The 20,369-nt window shown below is 47.5% G+C and overlaps 1 protein-coding gene and 1 long non-coding RNA gene across 6 annotated transcripts; both read left to right on the plus strand.

The window, feature by feature from the left end:
- Nucleotides 1-215: 215 nt before the first annotated feature.
- si:dkeyp-27e10.3 (UPF0606 protein KIAA1549) lies at nucleotides 216-20,253 on the plus strand. 5 transcript variants are annotated; one of them, XM_025899624.1, is made up of 21 exons: nucleotides 216-580; nucleotides 3,067-3,275; nucleotides 6,050-7,330; nucleotides 7,421-7,503; nucleotides 8,252-8,551; nucleotides 8,624-8,810; nucleotides 8,900-8,959; nucleotides 9,089-9,240; nucleotides 9,340-9,517; nucleotides 9,611-9,795; nucleotides 10,065-10,270; nucleotides 10,445-10,572; nucleotides 10,694-10,708; nucleotides 11,585-11,793; nucleotides 11,880-12,115; nucleotides 13,042-13,213; nucleotides 13,444-13,728; nucleotides 13,817-13,869; nucleotides 13,951-14,078; nucleotides 14,839-14,993; nucleotides 15,122-20,253. In XM_025899624.1, exons 3-21 carry the CDS (start codon nucleotides 6,997-6,999, stop codon nucleotides 15,302-15,304), a joined length of 3,249 nt encoding a protein of 1,082 aa, XP_025755409.1. In that variant the 5' UTR covers nucleotides 216-580; nucleotides 3,067-3,275; nucleotides 6,050-6,996; the 3' UTR covers nucleotides 15,305-20,253. The 5 variants fall into 5 exon arrangements, with proteins under 5 accessions (XP_025755409.1, XP_025755407.1, XP_025755406.1 ...); XM_025899621.1 differs by having other exon boundaries at nucleotides 219-580; nucleotides 15,080-20,253; XM_025899625.1 differs by having other exon boundaries at nucleotides 220-580; nucleotides 13,444-13,629; nucleotides 15,080-20,253.
- Nucleotides 12,122-12,945, plus strand: LOC112842647 (uncharacterized). The gene is made up of 3 exons (XR_003214530.1): nucleotides 12,122-12,260; nucleotides 12,367-12,538; nucleotides 12,643-12,945. It is a non-coding gene; the product is annotated as an uncharacterized LOC112842647 (long non-coding RNA).
- Nucleotides 20,254-20,369: the final 116 nt, after the last annotated feature.

Below are 20,369 nucleotides of genomic sequence, written 5' to 3' on the forward strand. Positions count from 1 at the left end.
AAAAACATGAGCAGAGTCTGTGCGTGTGTGTGCGTGCGAGAGAGAGAGAGAGAATGTGTGTGTGTGTGTGTGTGTGTGTGTGTGCGCGCGCGAGAGAGAGAGAATGTGTGTGTGTGTGTGTGTGTGTGTGTGTGTGTGTGTGTGTGCGCGCGCGCGCGCGCGCGCGCAGAGAGAGAGAGAGTGTTTTTTCTTGTTGGCTTCATAAAATAAAAGCTGAGCAGTTCTCTGCTGTTTTATTTTCATGGTCAGATCCGTGCGGGCTGTCCTGGCCCTGTCCCAATGCGGGTTCAAATAACGGTCCGTATGTGAGAAGAAGCGCTTTGACTTGCAAGTCGGGTCAGATCATGCTGGGAGGGGCCGGCCGGACGGGTACCGGGACCGGACGCGCTGTGAATGTGACGGGTTCGGACAGCACCGACATCACCGGGCGGTGGAGGCTGATTGCTGCTGTTTCCGAGGAGGAGAAGAGGAGGAGGTGTGATTCTGCGGGGACTCTCCGCCTCCTTCTTCCCCGCGCAGGGAGCGCGCTGCGCGGCTTGGAGAGGCGTGACGCGCCCGAACCGCATCTCCAGGATGGCAGGTAGGTCTCCGCCGTGGCAGAGACTCAGTGAGAATAGCCCGGCTCGGCTCGGCTCGGCTCGGCCCGGCTTTGCAGTCTGAATGTGATCCCGGGTCTGCGGCTCTGTGTGTCCGCGGCCGCTATAAGAAAGCGAGGCTCCTTCAGCCGTGCACCGGAGGCAGCGTCGTCCTCACGGTAAACTGGGCCGTGCCGGACCGGACCGGAGCGTGCCGGGGGGGTAGTGCTGCATATCAGCCCCGGACACGAACACTGCGGAGCGGATGCAGCCTCCACCTCGCGGACTCGGCGGGCGGGTGGAGGCTGTTAGCATCTGTCCGATAATGGGGTCAGTCTGAGAGGAGGCCGAGCCGAGCCGAGCCAGACCAGCAGAGGAGTGAGTGTTCTGGAAACGGAGCCGAGCAGAGCACAAATACCCGGACTGACAGAGAATATACCGACCTGTCACTTTATTAGGCACAGTTGTGAAAGCCGGTCAGACAAACAGCTGGAATCCCTTTAAATATTCACCGTCACGTATTTGTGGTTTCACTTATTGATCGATGGTTGATTGATTGACTGATTGATCATTTTTGAAGGTTCTTTATGCAAACACGTGAAATCCTTCAAACCGACATTTTCATGTTTTGTGCAAACAGAAAAATATCTGCAGGTGGGGGCGCAGGTGGAGCCGAGCCTGAAGCCTCCTGCTTCAGCCGCACACTCTCGTAGGCTCCGGGGTCTGGGACAGTGACCCATTTGTAATCGTGCTCTGCAGAGAAAGCAGAGCTCCCTTTTTGCTCGGTACTGAGGGGCTGTGAGAAGCAGCAGGGATCACGTGACACTGCGTGTAATCTCTTTATTAATATTACCTGAAAGCTGTCCTCAGCTCAGCCTGGTTACGATGAGCTGACTCACAGGGAAGTGCTGATGTTAAAGTTGAGACGCGATCAGAAGGATGTGCAGATTAAAGCCCCGCTAGCCTTCACCACAAACCTGGACACTGAAGTAATGAGTCAGTGGTCCAGATGCTCCACCCGCAGGTTGAAGCAGGTCTTCATCATCTTCACAGAGAAAGTGTTTCAGGTTCAGAGTTAGACTGTAGCCTAAGCCTAGATGTTCTGGGTTTATGTCCTCCACCCTTCCAGAATGAAGGATGTGAAGCTGCTGAAATCAGGTGACTTTGGTGTGAGGCTCCAGCAGCAGTTACATGTCTAGCTGACCTTCTGATGGTGTGGCAGCCCTGATCCTGACCCTGCTCTGCATGCTGTCAGAAATGTCAGCTGTGTTGTTCATTCAGACCTGAGCTGGTCTCGAAGCAATATCAGAGCATTTTTAACGCTCCGTGTTTCAGTTTCAGAGGGTTTTTATCCCGGCTGAACAGCCCCGGTTTAAGGTACCTCATTCTTTACGAGTACAATTTGAAATATTAGACTAACATCATTCTGTGTCTTTGTTGTCCCGTCCATCCACCCGAGCTCCTCCCTGCAGCTTTCAGCACCAAGAACATCCTAAAACCAAATGAATGAGCATGTTCCCCAGTCTTTAGGTTGTAGGTTTGTTATGGGTTGGCTTTAGACATTTTCATCCTGTTCTCCAAAATAAGACATCAGGACATCACCTGCACCAAGCACTGCCACCACTCGAGGGCACAGTGACAGTAAAATGTTGGCTGCAGGGTCTACAGCACGTAAAAACCTTCAGATCCTTTAAGCAGAGGATTTTGGGGATTTTACCCCTCAACCATAAAAGTCCGAGGGGTATGTCGTCATGGCACTGGGTGGGCGGGCAGCGAGGACACCCAAGTTTGTAAATGCAATAACTCAAGAATGAGGTGATGTAGGAGTTTCAAATTTATGCCACACGTGCATCTACTTGGAGTCTTTTAAGTCTTTGCTGCGAGTCTTTGTCTGTTTTCAAAGCAGCACGTCTGCTTCACAATGAATGCTTCTGTAGCACCACCTGTCCCTGGGTTCCTACATTTTCACTGCTTCAGAGTCTTCTCAGCTTCTTGCTGGACTGTAATGAAGCACTAGTGTTTTTCATTCATCACTGTTACCTTTGCAGCAAAGCTCTCACAGACGGTGTACATCGAGAATATCGGTCTCTCTACTATCTGACAGCATCAGTCCATAAACACTGGTTTCAGCATCAGACCTAAACATCCAGAGCAGGCCAGGTGTAGTCTGAGTTGGAGCAGGGAGGAGGTCGGGGTGGATGGAAGGGTATCAGAACTTGCTGGGACTTTAGCTTGGAGACAAAAGTTAATGTGTCGGGCTGATAGTTAGATTTGTTAGTTCAAACTTTGATGAACTGTTTCAACTATGAACCATCCCGTCAGAGGGTCACACACTACTCCACACAACTTTACAGCCTTTTTTTTTAAAGTAACTAAATTCTGATGACAGTAACTAAAGTAACTGTCATCATCCAGCAGGAGAATGTTCTCCTGGGCTCGGTGAGAACCCTGTAGGACACGCATTTTCTGACTGCTGTTCTATGCTGCTCAGGTCCTCCTGAGGGGCCTTCGGCTCTTTGTAGCGGGACCGCACCGCCAGTCCTTTGAGGACGATGGACGCTGTGACCTCGCCAGGCCCCAGCTCCAGCACCAGGACCAGGATGGAGCCCAGAACCTTGGCCTGCAGACGAACACTCGGTGTGGTCCTGCTGGTGGTTGGCACGTTGGTTTCCATGGTGACCTCAAGCTCACCTGCTGCAGGTAAACTTGCTAGGTGCTGTTAGCTGCTGTAATGTTGACCTCTGACCTCTGAGCCATCTGTACACAGCAGGAAATGAACATGGACTTCCTCAAAAGGACTGCAGAGCAGGAATCTTCTTCTGAGTCTCATTTTAGCTCCATATTGTCATCCTCCCACATTACTGACTCACACACACACACACGCACACACACAGAGTCACATGACCTGCTGATGTCAGACTGTGGAGGTTTACAGTGACATCAGCTGATCAGATGTAGGCAGCAGGAAGCTGCTTCATCACAAAAAGCTCTCAGAGGTCAGCTGTGTTGGTGTGATGTCACGTTTAGTCCTGAAACGTCACTCGACATTTCAGGACTTGTGTTAGAGATGACAGATTTGGGGAGTGTGTGTTTATTATAGTGCCCTCTGTGGATCACGGGTTGTATTAAGGATGTCAGATTTCAACCCATGGCTGTGTTTTAATTCAGGCTGAAGATGAGTTTGTCCAACCTGATGAAGACGTAGAAACTTGTTTCATTGCACTGAAAGAAAAAACACAAACATCACATGGTTATACATGCACACTGAAATGTAGCTCAATTCCCTGGGCTAATTTTTTTATTCTCCACCTGCTCTTCTATAGAGCACCTGTGCCATGAGCTGTCAGAGCTACGCAGATGTGAAATAAAACAGATGTGAGAGCTCAGCAAGCGCATAATGAACGCTTAGTGAATAAAAAACTGTAAATAAACAAAGTGAAGTGGAAAGGCTGAGATGGTCTGAGCATAGGCAGAGGATGAAGATGGAGCTGCCAGGCAGGAGGAGAAAAGGAAGACCTCAGAGGAGGTTCATGGATGTAGTGAAGGAGGACATGCTGAGTTGTCAGTGTGAGAGGAGGATGCTGGGAGATGGAGGCAGATGATCCACTTTGGCACCCCCTAATGGAAGCAGGTGAAAGAAGAATAAGGTTTACTGCTGAAGAGATTAGCTATAATACTATCGTGTCATATTTGAGTAGATTTATATTTTAGATCTGCAAATCAGAAGGACCCAACGCTTTAAAATAAATGTGATGGAGTACAGAAGCAGATGTGCTGCCATAAAACACCACAGCCACAGCTGTTCTGTGAGGGCACCTCAGAGTCAGGAATAACAGGAGATGTTGCTCAGAGCTGAGAGCAGTAAATACAGGAGCTCAGATAAATGCAGGTTAGCAGTGAGCCTAGTGTATCAGTCTGAAGAGATTCTTTGTAATAAGAAATGATAAATATTTTCTGCATCTATCGATCTATCAGTCTGTCTGTCTGTGTGTGAGAGGGCGTCGTCTCCTGAATACCAATGACTCGTCTCTGTTCTGCACGTGATGCTGCCGCAAAGCACAGCGTCACCACGGCAACAAGGCCAAGACCAGATGAAAGAGACCCAGTCAAGGCTGAGTGTGTGTGTGTCATAAAGACAAATGGTTTTAAAGAGACTGCAAAGGAGGAAAAAGAGGAGTGTGTTTCTGCTGTGTGAATGAATGCTCGCACACGGTTTATGTAAAGAAGCTGAACCAAGAACAGCTCGGTCTCATTAAGATGATCTGTGTTTGTGACGCTTTGTCATTTCAGAGTTTATTCTTTATTTTGTGCTGTGATCAGCTTCAAATCATAACTCAAAAAATACTAATATGTTTGTAATAACGAGTGTGCCACTGGCAGGTCAAAAAAATGAAGTGCAAATACTTCATTACTGTACTTACTTACAGTTTTTAGGTATCTGCACTTTACTTAAGTTGTTTTTTTCTGACGACTCTTTACTTTTACCCCCTACATTTTAAATAAGTAGCTGAACTGTCTATTCCTTACATTTTCAAAACAGGCTCATTAGTTTTGGTTTACAACCCTTTCTTTGAGCTGCTGTATTTCACAGGGAGAGAAAAGAAAGCTTACATGCAAGTCCTAATGTTTTTGCATCAGATATTGGGTTTGTACATGCGAAATTATGTTTCTTCATATTGTGAAACATGCTGCTAAACAAACTGAGGTAGACTTAACTGAGTTATTTAAATGCTGCATGAAAATCCTCTGCAAGTTAGTGTAGGATAAGCAGGTTAGTTTGCTGAACTGTGATGGATTTAAAGTAGAAAACAATGATATAAACGATATAAAGACAGCATAAACAGTGTACTGTCAGTGTATGGAAATCAGCCAAGACAACTCATGAAACATCTGCTCACATCTGGTTGAATTCAGGTGTGTAAATCCGCTCTCAGTAGAAAGTATTGTGAGTTTGATTTTTTTCCTCACACTGAGCAACTAAAATTGATTTTTTAGTGTTCCCCCACCTCCTGAATCCACTTTAACCCGTGACTGTAGTCATTACCTGTTTAGAGCAAAGTCACCCTCTACAATGCAGGCACCAGAAAATAGAGATATATTTTTTATTTTCCTTGTTTTGTTTTTTTTCAGATTAAAGCTGACTGCAATTAGAATAAAAAAACAGACTAAAGTTTGTATTCCCACCTACTGATACTATTTTACCTTTATGTTAATATAGCACAAGGTTCAGTTAGCTTTGCACAAAAATAGAAACGTCCTCCATAGATCTGCTTTTACTTTTCTTACTTTTTACTTAGGTTTATTCAGGTATTGGGGGTCTTCAGATTTGTTCATGTTCCTCAGTTTCTTTCAGGGTCCTTCAGGTTCATTCAGGCCCCTCGTGTTTGGTAACAATCTGGGTATGGTCACACACTCACTCTTTAGGTATAATGTTGAGCTTTTAAATTCACGACTTCTGTCCTTCTGGCCCACAGTTGTGCTGGAATTCAACAGAACGACTGATTCTTCGTCACATCCGTCATCACCATCATCATCCTCCACCTCTTCTAGACCCTCACCTCCCAGCCACCCCTCAGACTCTGGATACCACAGTAACGGTGGTGGTGCAGGCTCAGCAGAGGACCCAGACTCTGGTGCTCAGGGGATCCACCTCCTCCTGAGACCTCCAGACCTCCTGTCCCCCAGTCTACCTCCACCACTCCCCCCACATAGCCAGCCCACCCTCACTCCTCCTCCCCCTGGGAACAGGGGCCCTCGCTGGAGGAGGCCTGGGGGTCTGGGGACTACCTGGAGACTCTGTCCTTCATGGTACCTGAAGGTGACGAGATGGCCCTCGCCACGCCACTGCCCAGCCACCCCTACGATGGGGACAATGGGGGGGACTGGGTCTCTTATGACACCTCCTTTCCTGCTCGCCCCACCCTCTCACTGTCATCCAAACTTCCCCTCTCCCCCTCCTCCTCAACCCCCAACATCCCCCTTCACACTCAGCCTGCCCATCCAGATGTCTTCCCCACCTGGGATGAGGACTATGACTTGGAGGACATGATCCCACTGGAGCCGACGGAGCTGCTGCTGCCCGACATGAACAGTCTGGAGTACTACACAAACCTGTTGGCTCGGGAGAGGGAGAGGGAGAAGGAGAGGGAGAGGGAGAGGGAGAAGGAGAGGGAAAAGGTAAACGAGACCGACTCCAAACCTGTCCTTACACCTACAGCAACACACACCCACCATCCTCCTTCTACCCCATCCTCGAGCCCCATTGCTCCTCAAGGATTGGAGCCTAAGCATCCCCCAAGACAGCCCACACCTCCCCTCACCCTTACACCTATCCTCACAGGTGAGGAGAAGACACCTGCTCCATCAGCCACCCCCAAGATTCCTTCCACCCCTACTCCTCTTGCTCCAAAACACAAAGACTATGTCTCGGTCCCAAGCAGGCACCCTTCCCGACCCCCATCAAACACCACCAGCTGGGTGCCTCCCCCTCCACCGCTGGACCCCCACCCGCCCTGAGAGACCAGAGAGGCCCACAGTGGTCACTGAGATGCCAGCAAAGGCTCCTCCCACCAAGGCTGCAACCACTACTAAGGCTACCACGACAACAACCACCGCCATCATCACCACCACCCAAATCACAGCCATCAGCCTGACCAGAGCCCCTCCAGTCACCACACCCAGAGTGGCCCAGACCCCACCCACCAGACAATACCTGTGCAATGTCACCAAGCCAGAAATGTACCTGGTCAGAGTAGGTAAGAGCCTTAGGTCATGTGACCATACCTCCAGGTGCTGCACATTTTCTGTCTAATCACTGATGTCTTCCATGTTTGTGTGCCCTGCAGTCAGCTCCAAAGGCTCGTCTGCTGGTTTCAGTCAGGTCCGAGATCTTCTGAAAAGAGACTTCAACCGCTCAGTGGAGCTGCAGGTACAAACAGAATTGCTGCTTCTCAGACCTGCATGATTCAGTCCTGCTGATGCTGACTGTGGTTTCCCCTCACAGTCAAGCTCCTGCTTCACAGACTTCACATGAAACAGGCAAATCCCAGCCTGCCCTCTAACGTTCTCGCTCTGAAGTGTTTGTTTTTAGCTCATCCGGCTGCAGTCACAAGAATCACTACTCTATCTGCAGTACTGGTCAGAATTTAATCAAACTCACAGACATTGATCAGCTAATATTTGTCTTTCTCACTGGATTTTCTTCCTCATTAGTTTGTCCAAAGCAACCAACCAGTGACCAGAGACTGATCTCTGTGTGTTACTGTGTCACTGACATTCTGGTTCATGCTTATGTGGAGTTTGTGTTGTGCTGGGAGCCAGTCATTTATTAACTTTGTAATAGTGAACTCTGTTTCTAAGCTAATGTTAGCTTGTTGCCTACTGGGAGCAGAAAAGAGGCTCATAAACCTCACATCCTTTAGATTTTAGTCCTTCACTTAGAAATCGGTCCACAGACTGTTAGAGGCAGCAGGAGAAGGTCCAAGCTTTTAAATTACACAAAAATCAATAAAAAACATTTGATCCATGAAAATATGCCATCTGATGCATACTTTTATTTATTTTTTAATGCTTTCTATTTCATTTATTCATTTACTTTCCTGAACCCTTATTAGATATTAAACAAAACTTAAAATCGTTAATAACCTCCCACTCTCACCTGGTTGTTTCTTTTTCAGTTCCTGAGAACTCCATCCAGTTTTGCCTTTCGCGTTGTGTCAGGACCGCTGATCTTCACTGCCATGTCCGTCATCAATGCCCTCCGCCGACCGCCGCCACGCTTCGGCCCCATTCCCACAGTTTCACCACTGTACACCATACCTGACCTCAGGTATCAGATCCACTCTGTGCTGCAGTTTGTTCCCACTCATGTTGACATTCGAGTCTGCAACTTCAGTGAACGGGTGGAGAGAGGGCTCACGATGGCGTACGCAGAGACACGGAAGAGATTACAGGAGGGAGGGAACGCCACCGTACAGGTGAGTGTGCCTCGTGTGCGGTCACCATTTAAAGCCGTTCGTTTTTCTAAATTCTTTTACTTCTTCACGTAGTTGCTGAACATCACCATGAGCGTGGCCCGTCCAGCAGTGGAACAGAAGGTTCCTGTCGACATCACGTTTGCGGTGCGGGATGGCCGGGGCTACCTGCCGGGGTCAGAGGTCAGTGAACACCTGAGGAAGCTCAGCCTGGTGGAGTTCAGCTTCTACGTGGGATTTCCTGCGCTGCAGATCGCTGAACGTACGACACGATACACAAATGCATCACACGTCACAGTAAACATTAAACCGACAATATGTGAAGCGTTTTTATCAAACCTGTGTTAACAGCCTTCCACTACCCTGAGCTCAACACTTCACACCACCTACGCTCCACCTGGGTCTGTACAGGTAAGAAACCCACTCTCTTTTTTTTACATTTTGGTATGATGTTTTTGTACTGTGTGGATGATGTTGACACCTGGTACCTGGAGTATGTGTTAGCTTCGCTCTGATGAACTCCCCTTTGTGTGGTATCAGTCCTGCTGGGAGTTCAGGAGCAGCTGGTGGCCGAGAGAAGCTTTAAGGCTCGTCTGGAGAGACGTCTGGCTCTGCTGTTGGAGGAGGGACTGCAGGAAACCAGCAGGAGGCGCTGGAAGAGAGCCACAGCAGTGGGCAACAACAGTCTACAGGTACGCGCACAAGGCAATGATGGCTGATGTAATGTCACCAGAGATAAAAAAAATCACAACTGAACAATGTGAATGTGCACTGAACCGGTTGTGTCTCAGGTGGTGCGGGTGTCCAGGCTGTCAGGGGCAGAGCGCCCTCTGGAGGTCTTTTATTTTGTGGAGGGTCCCGGTGGAGAGAGGGTCCCTGCTGAGGTGACTGCCGCCACTCTGAACCGTGTGGACCTTCAAAGGGCCGCCATCGTCCTGGGACACCGTGTGCAGAGACCGCTGGCCCAACGTGAGTCCAATGCTGAGCGTGTCCAAACTGCTTCTGATTGGTTCAGAAAGTGTCATATTGATAAACGTTTGATCTTTTTCATTCTGTTTCCAGCTGTGGAGACGCTCTCTGTCCCTCCAGCTGAGACTCAGAGCAGCAGCATCTGGCTGATTGTCGGTGTTGTTGTCCCGGTCGTACTGGCCGTCTTCATCATCATCATCCTGTACTGGAAGCTCTGCGGTTCCGAGAAGCTTGAGTTCCAGCCAGATGCCATTAACACCATCCAGCAGAGGCAAAAGGTCAGAGGTCAACAAAAAGGAGTTGCACTTTGAAATTAACAGGCTGTTTTTCTGTCCTCTGTGTTTGCAGTGTTAGCATTTTAGCCACAACCATGCTGTTTTTGTTAGCTAATATTTGGACAAATGGGTGGAGCTAATTAATTAATCTTTACTATGGGAATCTATGGGGACTGACTCAGTGCTGGAGCCTCTGCTGGATGTAAGAAGAACTGCAGAGTTTTTAAAGTGATGGTTGTTCTTACTCACCCCTGATCCATGTCCTCTGCCAGCTTCAGGCTCCCAGCGTTAAAGGCTTCGACTTTGCAAAGCTTCACCTGGGTCAGCACAGTAAGGATGACATCATGGTGATCCAGGAGTCCGGCCCACTTCCCGCACCAGTAAAGGAAGCCACACCTTCTGATGGCGGAGACCTCAACACCCCCAAATCCAAAGGATCATCCACCAAGGCGTCACGGCCGAGCCGCCGCAGGGGGAGGTTAGAAATATGTTGTGACTTATTAAACAAACTTGTTAAAACATATAGAATATAAACTTCACTGGCTCGTTGACACGATTACTTTTCATTCGGAGAAATCGTCGACATCTCAAAATTTTACTGAATCCAGCAACAGTGAAACTTTTATGACTCACCCGTTGTGTCCACCCTCAGGCTCAGCCCATCAGATGGCGACTCGTTAGGAAGCGACCAATCGAGCGGCAGGGAGTCAGCAGAAGAAAGCACCCGACCTGTGGCCACACCCAGTGAGGGGAAACAGCACAGGAAGACACCCAAAAATGGTGAGAGCCACAGTGACATCATCAGCTTGAGTATTTGTAATGAATAGACTGTAAACGGAAGATGGAGGCTCTGCTCTGTTCAAACTTTGTCTTTTCTGTTTAATGCACTGCCTACTTGAAGGGAGGAGCAAAATGGGTACGTTACCATGCCAACACATCACCACCTTCTTACACACCAATCTCCGATCCACATTTCCTATCAACACGTGAAGCATTGCAATGCTGCACAGACAGAGCTAATTATGTCTCCAAGCGCTCAACCTTTAAATTCACGGAATAAACACTAAAAATAATAAATCTGTGACTGTGTCAAATCGATCTGCTCTCCAGTAATCACAGGACCAGCGACAACGATCCCTTAACTCATAAAGGGAAGAACAGGTCCTGGTTTATGAGATGAGTCATCAGCAATAAGCTGAATCTGAATACTGATCATCACTAAATGACTGAGCGAATTTTACTTTCCACTCTTACTTTATTAACTTCTCTTTTTTCTTATTCTTGTACATCTGGAATATACATGCTTGTTGTCTAAATGTTTATATTCGGACTTCTTCATAGTTTGAAGGTTATTTCTGGTAAAATAATTTCTCTGACAGTAACAAACAGTAATGCTGAAGATCTGACCGCAGTCACAGCTGAAGCATCACTGCCACTCTGTCAGCCTCCTGGATGTCCTCTGGCTCTCAGAGAGGACTCTGCATGTGACCTCTGACCTCTGCGCTGGGGGTCTTGGTCTGCCATCATCATCTCCTTGTTGGTTGCTCGTCACTTTTTATCCTTCTGCAGTTACTGCAGCTCTGCACACATAAATGTTTATTTCTGCTGTAAAGCTTTAACATGGAAGTCTATGGGACTGACTCACTCGCTCTGCGAGCTTTCAGTAGATGGTCACCGGTGACCATCTACTGAAAGCTGGTGAAATGCATCCTGGGAGTCTGAGCTTTCACTTCTCCGTTGGTCTTTAAGTCTCCTTTCACCTTTTTCTGACCTCTGACCTCTCCTTCCACAGGTGCTCCATCAGGCAGCGGCCCGGACGAACTTCTGTCCTCGTCCTCCATCTTTGACCATGTGGACCGCCTGTCCCGCGGGTCATCTGACGGCACCCGTCGTCAGGCCAACAAGGTGCAGCTCATCGCCATGCAACCACGTCCGAGCCCGCCGCAGCCACACGCCCCATCACAGCCAAGCCCTTCCCTCACTGAAAAGGTCAACACAGAGGTGAGTTGACAACAAAAATACATCCAGTCACAGCTCGCCATGAGGTCATCATCATTAACTGTAGTCAACCGTCTCTGTTCCTGCAGGTGGCACTGCGGCACAAGTCAGAGATCGAGCATCACCGGAACAAACTGCGACAGCGTGCTAAGAGGCGGGGCCAGTGTGAGTTTCCCTCCATGGATGACATCATGGACGCATTTGGAGATGGTCCGGTTCAGAGTGAGGTGGCACAGCGACTGTACAGCTCTGCCCACGACCACATGGACTGCATCCTGCAGGCCGATGCTGCCTCACCCCCAACTCCCACCGACTCCAGGAAAAGGTCAGACCCTACCTGAGGTGAAAAAAGAACATTTCATTCTCCATGAACAGCTGACTGCTTCTGTGTGACTAAAGAGAAAGCTGACTCAGTTCCCTCAAAGACAAACACGTTCTCAGACTTCCTTGATGCATGCTCAGTCACACAGGTAAGGAAATCCCAGAAAGTTGATACTCTTCATCTGGACGTAGCATTACATTTGGATAATGACCAAAACTTGCAGCACTGATTAAATTGATTGTACTGTTTATAAGGTTGGGGGAACCTGCAGGCAGCAAAGACAGAAGAAGTGGATGATGATGAAATGTTTCTCTCACTGAAAACACTACATCCAGATGAATGGGACTGATGTCCTCAGAGGGTCTGAAGGACACACAGTCAATACTCTTTGTCAGTCCTCCAGGGTTGGTGCACGTCTTTGATCCTGTAGGTAATATTCATGAACATGACCTTAAAGGGTAGCTGGGGTGAAGAAGGTGTGCATTTTGGGAATCTTAGCATTTTATCCCTGCTCTTTGCAAATGATGTAGGTCTTGGAGGCTGTGTGGACAATAGCTGATTTTTCTTTTTGGGCTCGAGGACAAAGAGGAAGGTGGAGCTTGAGATGGACTGGTGGATTGGTGCTCCATGCAGGAGTTGTACCGTACTGCTGCTGTGAGGTTAAGAAAGAGAGCTTAGCTCGAAGATGTCCGTTTCCACCTGACACAGGAGGAGCTCAGAATCGAGGCGTGCTCCTTCATCAGTCTGATCAGTGCCTCCTGAGCACCTCCAGACATGTCCAGTTGGGAGAAGGCCCTGCAGGAGACCTCAAACTCTAGAGAAATCATATTTAAGACATACCAACCACATCCCTGTTAACACCAAAGCTAAGCTCATTATTGTCCCGTCGGTGTCCAGCCTGACTGTAAACTCTTGTGTTTTTTTGCCAGAGGGAGGCGCTCTCCTAGGAGTCGGCGGGCTCAGCCAGGACCTGGAAGTCTTCCTGACACAGACAGAGACCGGCTGCTCACCGATCAGAGCGCCACCTACAGGAAATACCCCGGACTCAACAACGTGGCCTACATGGTGAGGCAAACAAAATTTAACCATCAAATAAGCAAGGTAGGTGTGAGCTGGATATGTGGCCTGTTCTAAGCATTCACAGACACACATAATGTTTGAGTGTTTGGAGGTACACGGCTGATCTGATCTGTTACTGATGGTGTCGTCAGCATGACGTGGACAGAGCTGTACACTGTTACTGAACTCTGAGTGACACAGGAAGTCTTTTTGGACTTTTTTTTTGTAAGACAGCAGAGCGCTGACTTGATGTTCTACTTCATTTCCTACAGTCGGACCCCGACCTGCCCCCGGACCACGGCAGCCCCTCCCCCACTGACGAGGTCTTTGACCCTGCCCCGGCCCCGCCCCCCTACATGCCCCCCCAGCCCTCCATTGAAGAGGCCCGACAGCAGATGCACTCTCTTCTGGATGACGCCTTCGCCTTGGTGTCGCCGTCCTCGCAGGGCAGCGCCGGGGTAAGCTCTGCCCTGCCCAGCCCCTCCCCTCAGAGCTGGCCCCCAAACCAGCAGTGGGGCTCTTACCCAGCAGCCCCCCCTCACAGCCCCTTCTCTGCAGTGAGTGTGTGGACCTGCAGATGAAGCAGATACTTCTGTCAGGAACTCGTGCTCTGATTTAATTCTTGTCTTTCTCTTCCTCCTGCAGAGATATGCAGAGCTGGGGATGTCCCCCACCTCAGTCCAGGGCCTGCTGCAGAGGTCAGTATCAGAATACCACAGACATGATCCAGTCTGAGTACTAGGTCAGAATCAGAGCTCATTCTCTGTGCGTTTCTACAGGCAGGGGCTGAGCTCAGGAGGGTATGTGTCTACTGGAGATCAGCTGCAGGAGTCCATTTACTCCAACAGGGGGCAGTATGAGGACCCACCCTCCTCCTCTAGACCTCGACCTGTAGGAGGGAGCACAGGTACAGTCACAGCCATCTACAAATAACAGCTCACCGTGCTTTCAGTTTACATGACCTGACAGCAGGTGTCATGATGGGGTGTTCATAGAAGTCACTGCAGCTATAAACATGACCGTCCCCCTGCTGGGCAGTGACAGCACTGAGGATGGCCTCAGTGAGTCAATAAATACATTCAGTTCTGTAACTTTATGCCATGAAATATACAGATTTCAAGTAAAATGAATGAAACAAATCTTAGTCTAAAATATTCTCCTCTTATTTTCACTTTCTGACGTGTTTTAGATCCTGAACTTGTCTCAAACAGTCAAACTGTGGGGAGGTAATGCATGATACAGCTGACTGGTCGTGCGGTAGAGGCTGCCCTCTGGTGGTGCAGTACACTACAACAAATATACAGCGTTTCTATCAGTTTAGGAAAGATGTGTTTTTTGAAAGAATTATCATTCTCTCAAGATTTCTGAAAAGAATCATTGTTATATTTTGTGTGTGTGAATATCCAGAGACTGTAGATTAGGTTAATGTTAATGTTAGGTTAATTAGTTAATGTCGGACGAGGCATTTTTTGTCATAAGATAAGATAAGATAAGATAAGATAACCTTTATTAGTCCCACACGTGGGAAATTTGTTATTGTCTCAGACAATAAAGCCAAAGGTAACACTGATATGTCCAAACCTCACATGACTGTCTGTATTCAGTTTGTTTCCACACAGACTGATGATTTAATGCTATATCTGCTGACTGGTTTCACTGCCCTCCAGGTGCACAGCTCCATCACTTGACCCAGGTGGGTCTGTCCAGTCAGATTGGCGCATACCCTGGGGTGGGTCGCAGCATGTCGGGCCCCACTGGCTCCAGCTGGAATCAGCAGCACTCAGACCAGGATCTTTCCAGGCCGGGAGCCAGCAGAGAGAGCGTGAGTGGTGAAATCACCAAAGAAAATAGTTTGGTGGTGCACAGGTGGAGCTGAAATGTCTCACCCTTTCTCATTTCTTTCCACAGGTGATGTCCTTTCCTGAGTTCTCCTCTTCCTCTGTTTTCCAGATGCCTAGCTCCTCATTGCGGGACCCGTCAGCTCCACCTCTCCTCCTGACCTCACCAACTCCAGAGTATCCGCCTGAGGACGCATCACCATCCGCCCACACCTCCGCCTCTCTTATAAAGGCCATCAGGGAGGAGCTGCGACGTCTCGCCCAGAAACAGGCGGCAGTGACCAGCTACCCGTAAACTGGTTTGGACCTCTTTGGATCAGGACTCACGTGGTTTTCAAAGTTTTAAACCACATAGAGCCTGAAAGGTCTGAGGGAAAGCATGAAACGAACCAATTTACACTCTGGGCTCTGTTGAGCTAGCGTACGTCTGTGCCGGTAAACCCAAAACAAGTCTGGACTACAATCCATGTCTGAAAACTTGGACGTGTCTCCTGGAGACCTCTGGTACTTTACAGGGTCCTGAACTGTCTTCTCCGTCACTCTCAGCTCTGTTTCATTAAACATGAGTTTGACTCGTATTTTCCACTGAAGTGCTTCCTGAAGAGCATCATTAATGATCATCCTTCCTGAACCTCTTGATTCAGTCGTTACTTTTTAAACATCTGGAGCAGCAATTCATTCCTGAACTTGTGGAGTAGATGGTCCTTGATGGTCTTCAACCTGATTGGCCTCTTGGTCTTCTGGAGTTTAGTCATTGGAGAGTTCATTCTGGCCTCCTGGAGTTCTTAAGGGTTTTGAGGGGTTTGGTCCAGCCTGATATTGGGGGACAGTTGGACCAGCTGCTTTTACTAAACCCAGTTCTAACTGCAAGATCAGTATTTGAGACCAGTCGAGAGTGAACTTCATGTTGACTGCACCAGCCAGCCTTAACTACACCCGGTGGTAGCAAGCTCGTTTACTCGAACATGCACATGAAGATGGGTGTTGCGTAACAGCAAGCATTCTTGCTAACTGTTTACTTTCGGTGTTTTAGTGGTTAACACATTTGCTTGGGAAACAAAAGGTCACTGGTTTAATTCTAGTTGCTTGAGGAAGGGCCTTCAGTGTAAACCTCTACCACATCAAACTTGTACAGCTGTTGTGGTAAGAGAGCAGCTAAAAATAGCTTTTTTAATTTAGATGAAAGCAATTTTTTTTTTTAAAATTACTACAAATAAGAAAATTGAAACATCATTAGTTATCTCAAGGACACACTGATCGCCAAGCGGTCTAACGTGATAGAACTTGAGAAGCATGGCATTAGGACCTAAATAAGTCATTTTTTTTGACCAGGGCGTAGACAGAAGACCTCCTGGGTAAAACAAGGACGCAAGTTTCTGTGAAAGCAATCTGCCAAACCAGTAGACTGAGAGTCCTCCATTAAGCACACAGGTATATGGTCATGTAATTGTTGATGCTCATGAAGCATAAGTGTGAAAAAGTGCAGCACCACTAAATGCTCGGTCATGAACCAACTCAAACTTAAAGGCTCTCCAGTCAGTTCAAACAGATCAAGAGAGTCAACTCCTCATCGTTGTATCTGCAGCAGTCTGTCTAGCTTGCTTGTTGTAAAATTAATATATTGCTCATAGAAAGAAATGCACAGTGGCTCCGTGCCTCAGAGTGTCCTGGTTTAGAGCTTGGGTCGGACCTGCTATCCAGGCTTTTCTAGGTGTTGATGAATGTACTACGTCAGGTAGCTTATCTTGTTTGAAGTCGGTCTGCTAAAAGAGTGTATTGTTCTCAACAATTTCATTTTCTGGTTTGAAGAACTGGCCAAGATTAGCAAGAAGACTTAAGGCTGGATGGTGCAACTACCAATACTTCTCAGGCCTGACTTAGATCATCAAGTTATGAATACCTTCTTAAGTTAGTGCAACCAACCTTTGGAAAAGAACTTCCTGTCTAGGCTTTCAGAACTTAATGGTCGTTCCTGGAGATCTAGAGTGAATGGACCTTCAGGGAATCTGTCTGTTGGAACCTCTGCGAAGTGCTGTCCTTAATGGCCTTCTGGTGGTTCATCCTATTGGAGTAGATGGTTATTCTTGACCTTTTGAGTGGATATTTCCATCCGGACCATTTCCTCCTAAAGTTCTGAAGTGGATTGGTTCTCTGGACCTTCTGTGGTGCTAACTGTCAGCCTCATACCATCTTGTCATTAACCACTAATTGCCTTCCACACTCCCATCAGCCACGGTGGTCAGGTGTCCGTTCATAAACCATATCAATGAGGTCTTTGCACTGTCGACAGCTGGTGGTGCCGCACAGTTCCTGCTGCACGGGAACGCAAAACAAGAAAAATAATATTTATAGCTATCTATAAGAATGAATAAAATATATGTAAAGAGATAGAATCCCAATGAGCACAATATTAATGTAAGAGTTATTACTGGAGTATTGAGATGTTACTTATTTTTTATTGCTTATATATGAAAGTATACTTTAAATCTTTTATTTTGATCAAAAAAAGACCAAACTACTGTTCTATGGTTGTAATCCTCTTGTGTTTGAGCTCGCTGTAGATTTTGAGCTAGCATTTGTTTCTCTGTGGAAACGTTGCTTAGCGTAGCCGCTCGCTCGCGTGTTCATGTATCGGTGGCAATGAAAAAAAATTCAGCTAATGCATTGCTTTGGTATCGAGCTTTTTGTCGCTGATTTGTTGCATCCATCAGTCTGTGAGCAGAGCGCTGTAGACAAGTGGGTAAAAAGTGTTCGTCAGAGAGGGGAACTAGTCGTTCATCACCGCCGCAAGGTGGTTCTTCCTCAGAGGAGAGCTGCTTCTTAAACTCACTGAGAGATGTCTCATTAGAGCTGCCTGATGATCCTGATGAAGGGAAAAGCAAATAGTGACAAGGTTTATATTTCCAGGACGCCAGGCTGATCCTTTGTCTCGCATGTAGAACACGACAGGAAGTGCTCACTTCAGCTGTACTCTTCAGTGATACTCTGAGTACACTGTGTGGTTCAGGTGAGGGATCTGCCCAGGTACATCGTCCACATGATGACTCCCTAGCTGTAAATTTCTCATTCTGTTAGCTTCATTGTTCTCACATTAACTACAGACTTCATGCCAGGACATTGCAGGTAAAAGTGTTAATGTTTAACCTGCAGCTCTGTTGGGCAATTTAGAGCATAAATAACTTTTCTTTGTTCCAGCCTGTGGCTGAATCCTCACACTCACCTGAAAGGTTCTCACCGTTTCATCAGGGGAGGAAGATAAGGTTTGTCATTACTGACCTTTTATATTATTGATTATTTCTGTTTTTATTATTGACCTTGTCCAGTAAGTGAAGTCTGCAGAACCTTCTGGAAGTTTGTAGAAGACCGCTTTGCAGACATGATTGTAGATCCAGAGAAATGTCTCCCCATGTGGACCTCCTGACATTGTCTCTGCATCTTGGTGAGTCTACTGAGTAAAGACCTTGTGTTTCAACCTTTAGTTTCATGTCCTGGCTGCATAGCTGAGCGGCTGGTTCCTCTCTTTGCTGATTGGCTGTCCTCTCTGTGGTGTGTTGGTGGTCGGTCACTCATGGTGAAGGTTTGTTTGCGTCTGCTCCCTGCTCTTCTTCAGCATGTTCAACTAAGTTTGAGGCTTTAGCTATTTGTGGTGTTGCAGTTAATGTTTAGCATGCTGCCAAAAGATGTTAAAAAGTGAAGAATCGTTCCACATCCAGTTAAGAGTGAGCAAAGAGTGATTCATGTCACAGTGCCATGAAAGCACCGTTCATCCAAGCACAGCCGGAAAAAACACACCATGAGAACCATCATGTTTTTGTTTTTTAGGAGATTTTTGAGTCTGAATGAAGATGCTTATGGATGGAGTGGATATGATGTTGAATAGAAACCTATTATATATGGAAAAGATTTTATCTGTGATTGTTCTGCTGAACAGACTCAAAGACACAACACATTCGTCATGGACCAGAAACCAACCGCAGAACTCTTTACCTGCTAGAGACGATCTGATTGGACCTAGCACCTGTCAGTCACACTGTAGGACTCAGCAATGCCTACAGGATCAAATGGTGCTAATTCAACGACTCGAGGTGTCTGAAACGATCAGATCACCCAAAAAAATGGAAAATAATCCTGCAGGTGTCCGCATAGCAAAGAAAAGTCTGACTTCTCAGCAAACTCTTCATAAACTTCTCCTGAATGTTTCTGTTTTCCAGAGACTCTGTTTTCTAGACCTGTGATCCTCAGTAAGAGTCCAGCAGATGAGCAGACGCTCGGAGGATGATTTTTCATGACAAAACTACTGATCAGCACTCTGAGACCTGCTGAAGTTTGCAGGGATCACGGTTGTTCCCCTCCCTGCAGGCCGAGCCGGTCCAGTTGCTGTCGTGGACAAAAAATATGAAACTGTGGAGGTATTGTACAGACGACACAGGAGCTGTAACTTTCCATTCCGACTTTATTTATCTCCACACAACAACTGAACACATTGCGCCAAAAACCAGCAGAACCCCTCCTCCCGACCTGGGTGTGAGCAGAGCCCCCTGGTGGGCCACCACAAAACTGCAAAAACTGCTGCAGAGCAGATCAGCAGCTGCAGGTGAACTTTGTTCTGTTGTTTTTGAACAGAGTTTAAGGGATCTGATCATTATTTGTTTCAAAATTTTAAACCGATTCTATATTTTAGCTGCTATTGAAGCTTTCCCTGTTATCGCTAACTGCCCGCTAAAATAAGAGCTTGGAAAAGCTTTCCCCTGCCAAAATCAGTAGCTGTATCTGCACCAGCAATTGAAACTGTTTTCAGGTGTTGACCTTTGACCTGCAGAGAACTTTTCTTTCGCCTGGGTTTCAGATCTCCCCTCTGTCAGTAGTTTTGTCATGAATGAACTTCTGTACGGCTGCTTCGAGTCGAACCACATTCCTGTTGTTCCTCTTCAGGCTCTGTTTCCACGGACCGCCTCGCCAATGTACACACTTACACCAGGTGAGAGCAGGCACCAGGTGTGGTTCAGGTAACTTGGTGATGCTGCTTCATGGAAACAGAGCCTGGGGGAGTTCTTTTAATGTCGAGTCAGTGAGCTGGGAACACTGCCAGCAGCCTCACCTGTTCCACAGCGGCCAGGTGAGCGTGCCGCTAACCTGTGCGGGTCACATTGATGGGATCTGTTCTACCCTGCCTCTGTGTGAGCTGCACCCTGTGGTGTTTCAAGTCTGACAGACTGTGTTCAAAACATTAAAGAGACGTGTTCAGATTCAGAGAGGCTGACGGCTTTTTCTTCATCCTTTGATGATTCGGTTTTCCTCTGATGCGCTGCACAGCGTCTAATCTGTCTGATCCCTCCAATCGGCCAACGCCTCATTCCAAA

The sequence above is a fragment of the Oreochromis niloticus genome, linkage group LG17 (genome assembly GCF_001858045.2).
Source record: "Oreochromis niloticus isolate F11D_XX linkage group LG17, O_niloticus_UMD_NMBU, whole genome shotgun sequence".
NCBI lineage: Eukaryota > Metazoa > Chordata > Actinopteri > Cichliformes > Cichlidae > Oreochromis > Oreochromis niloticus.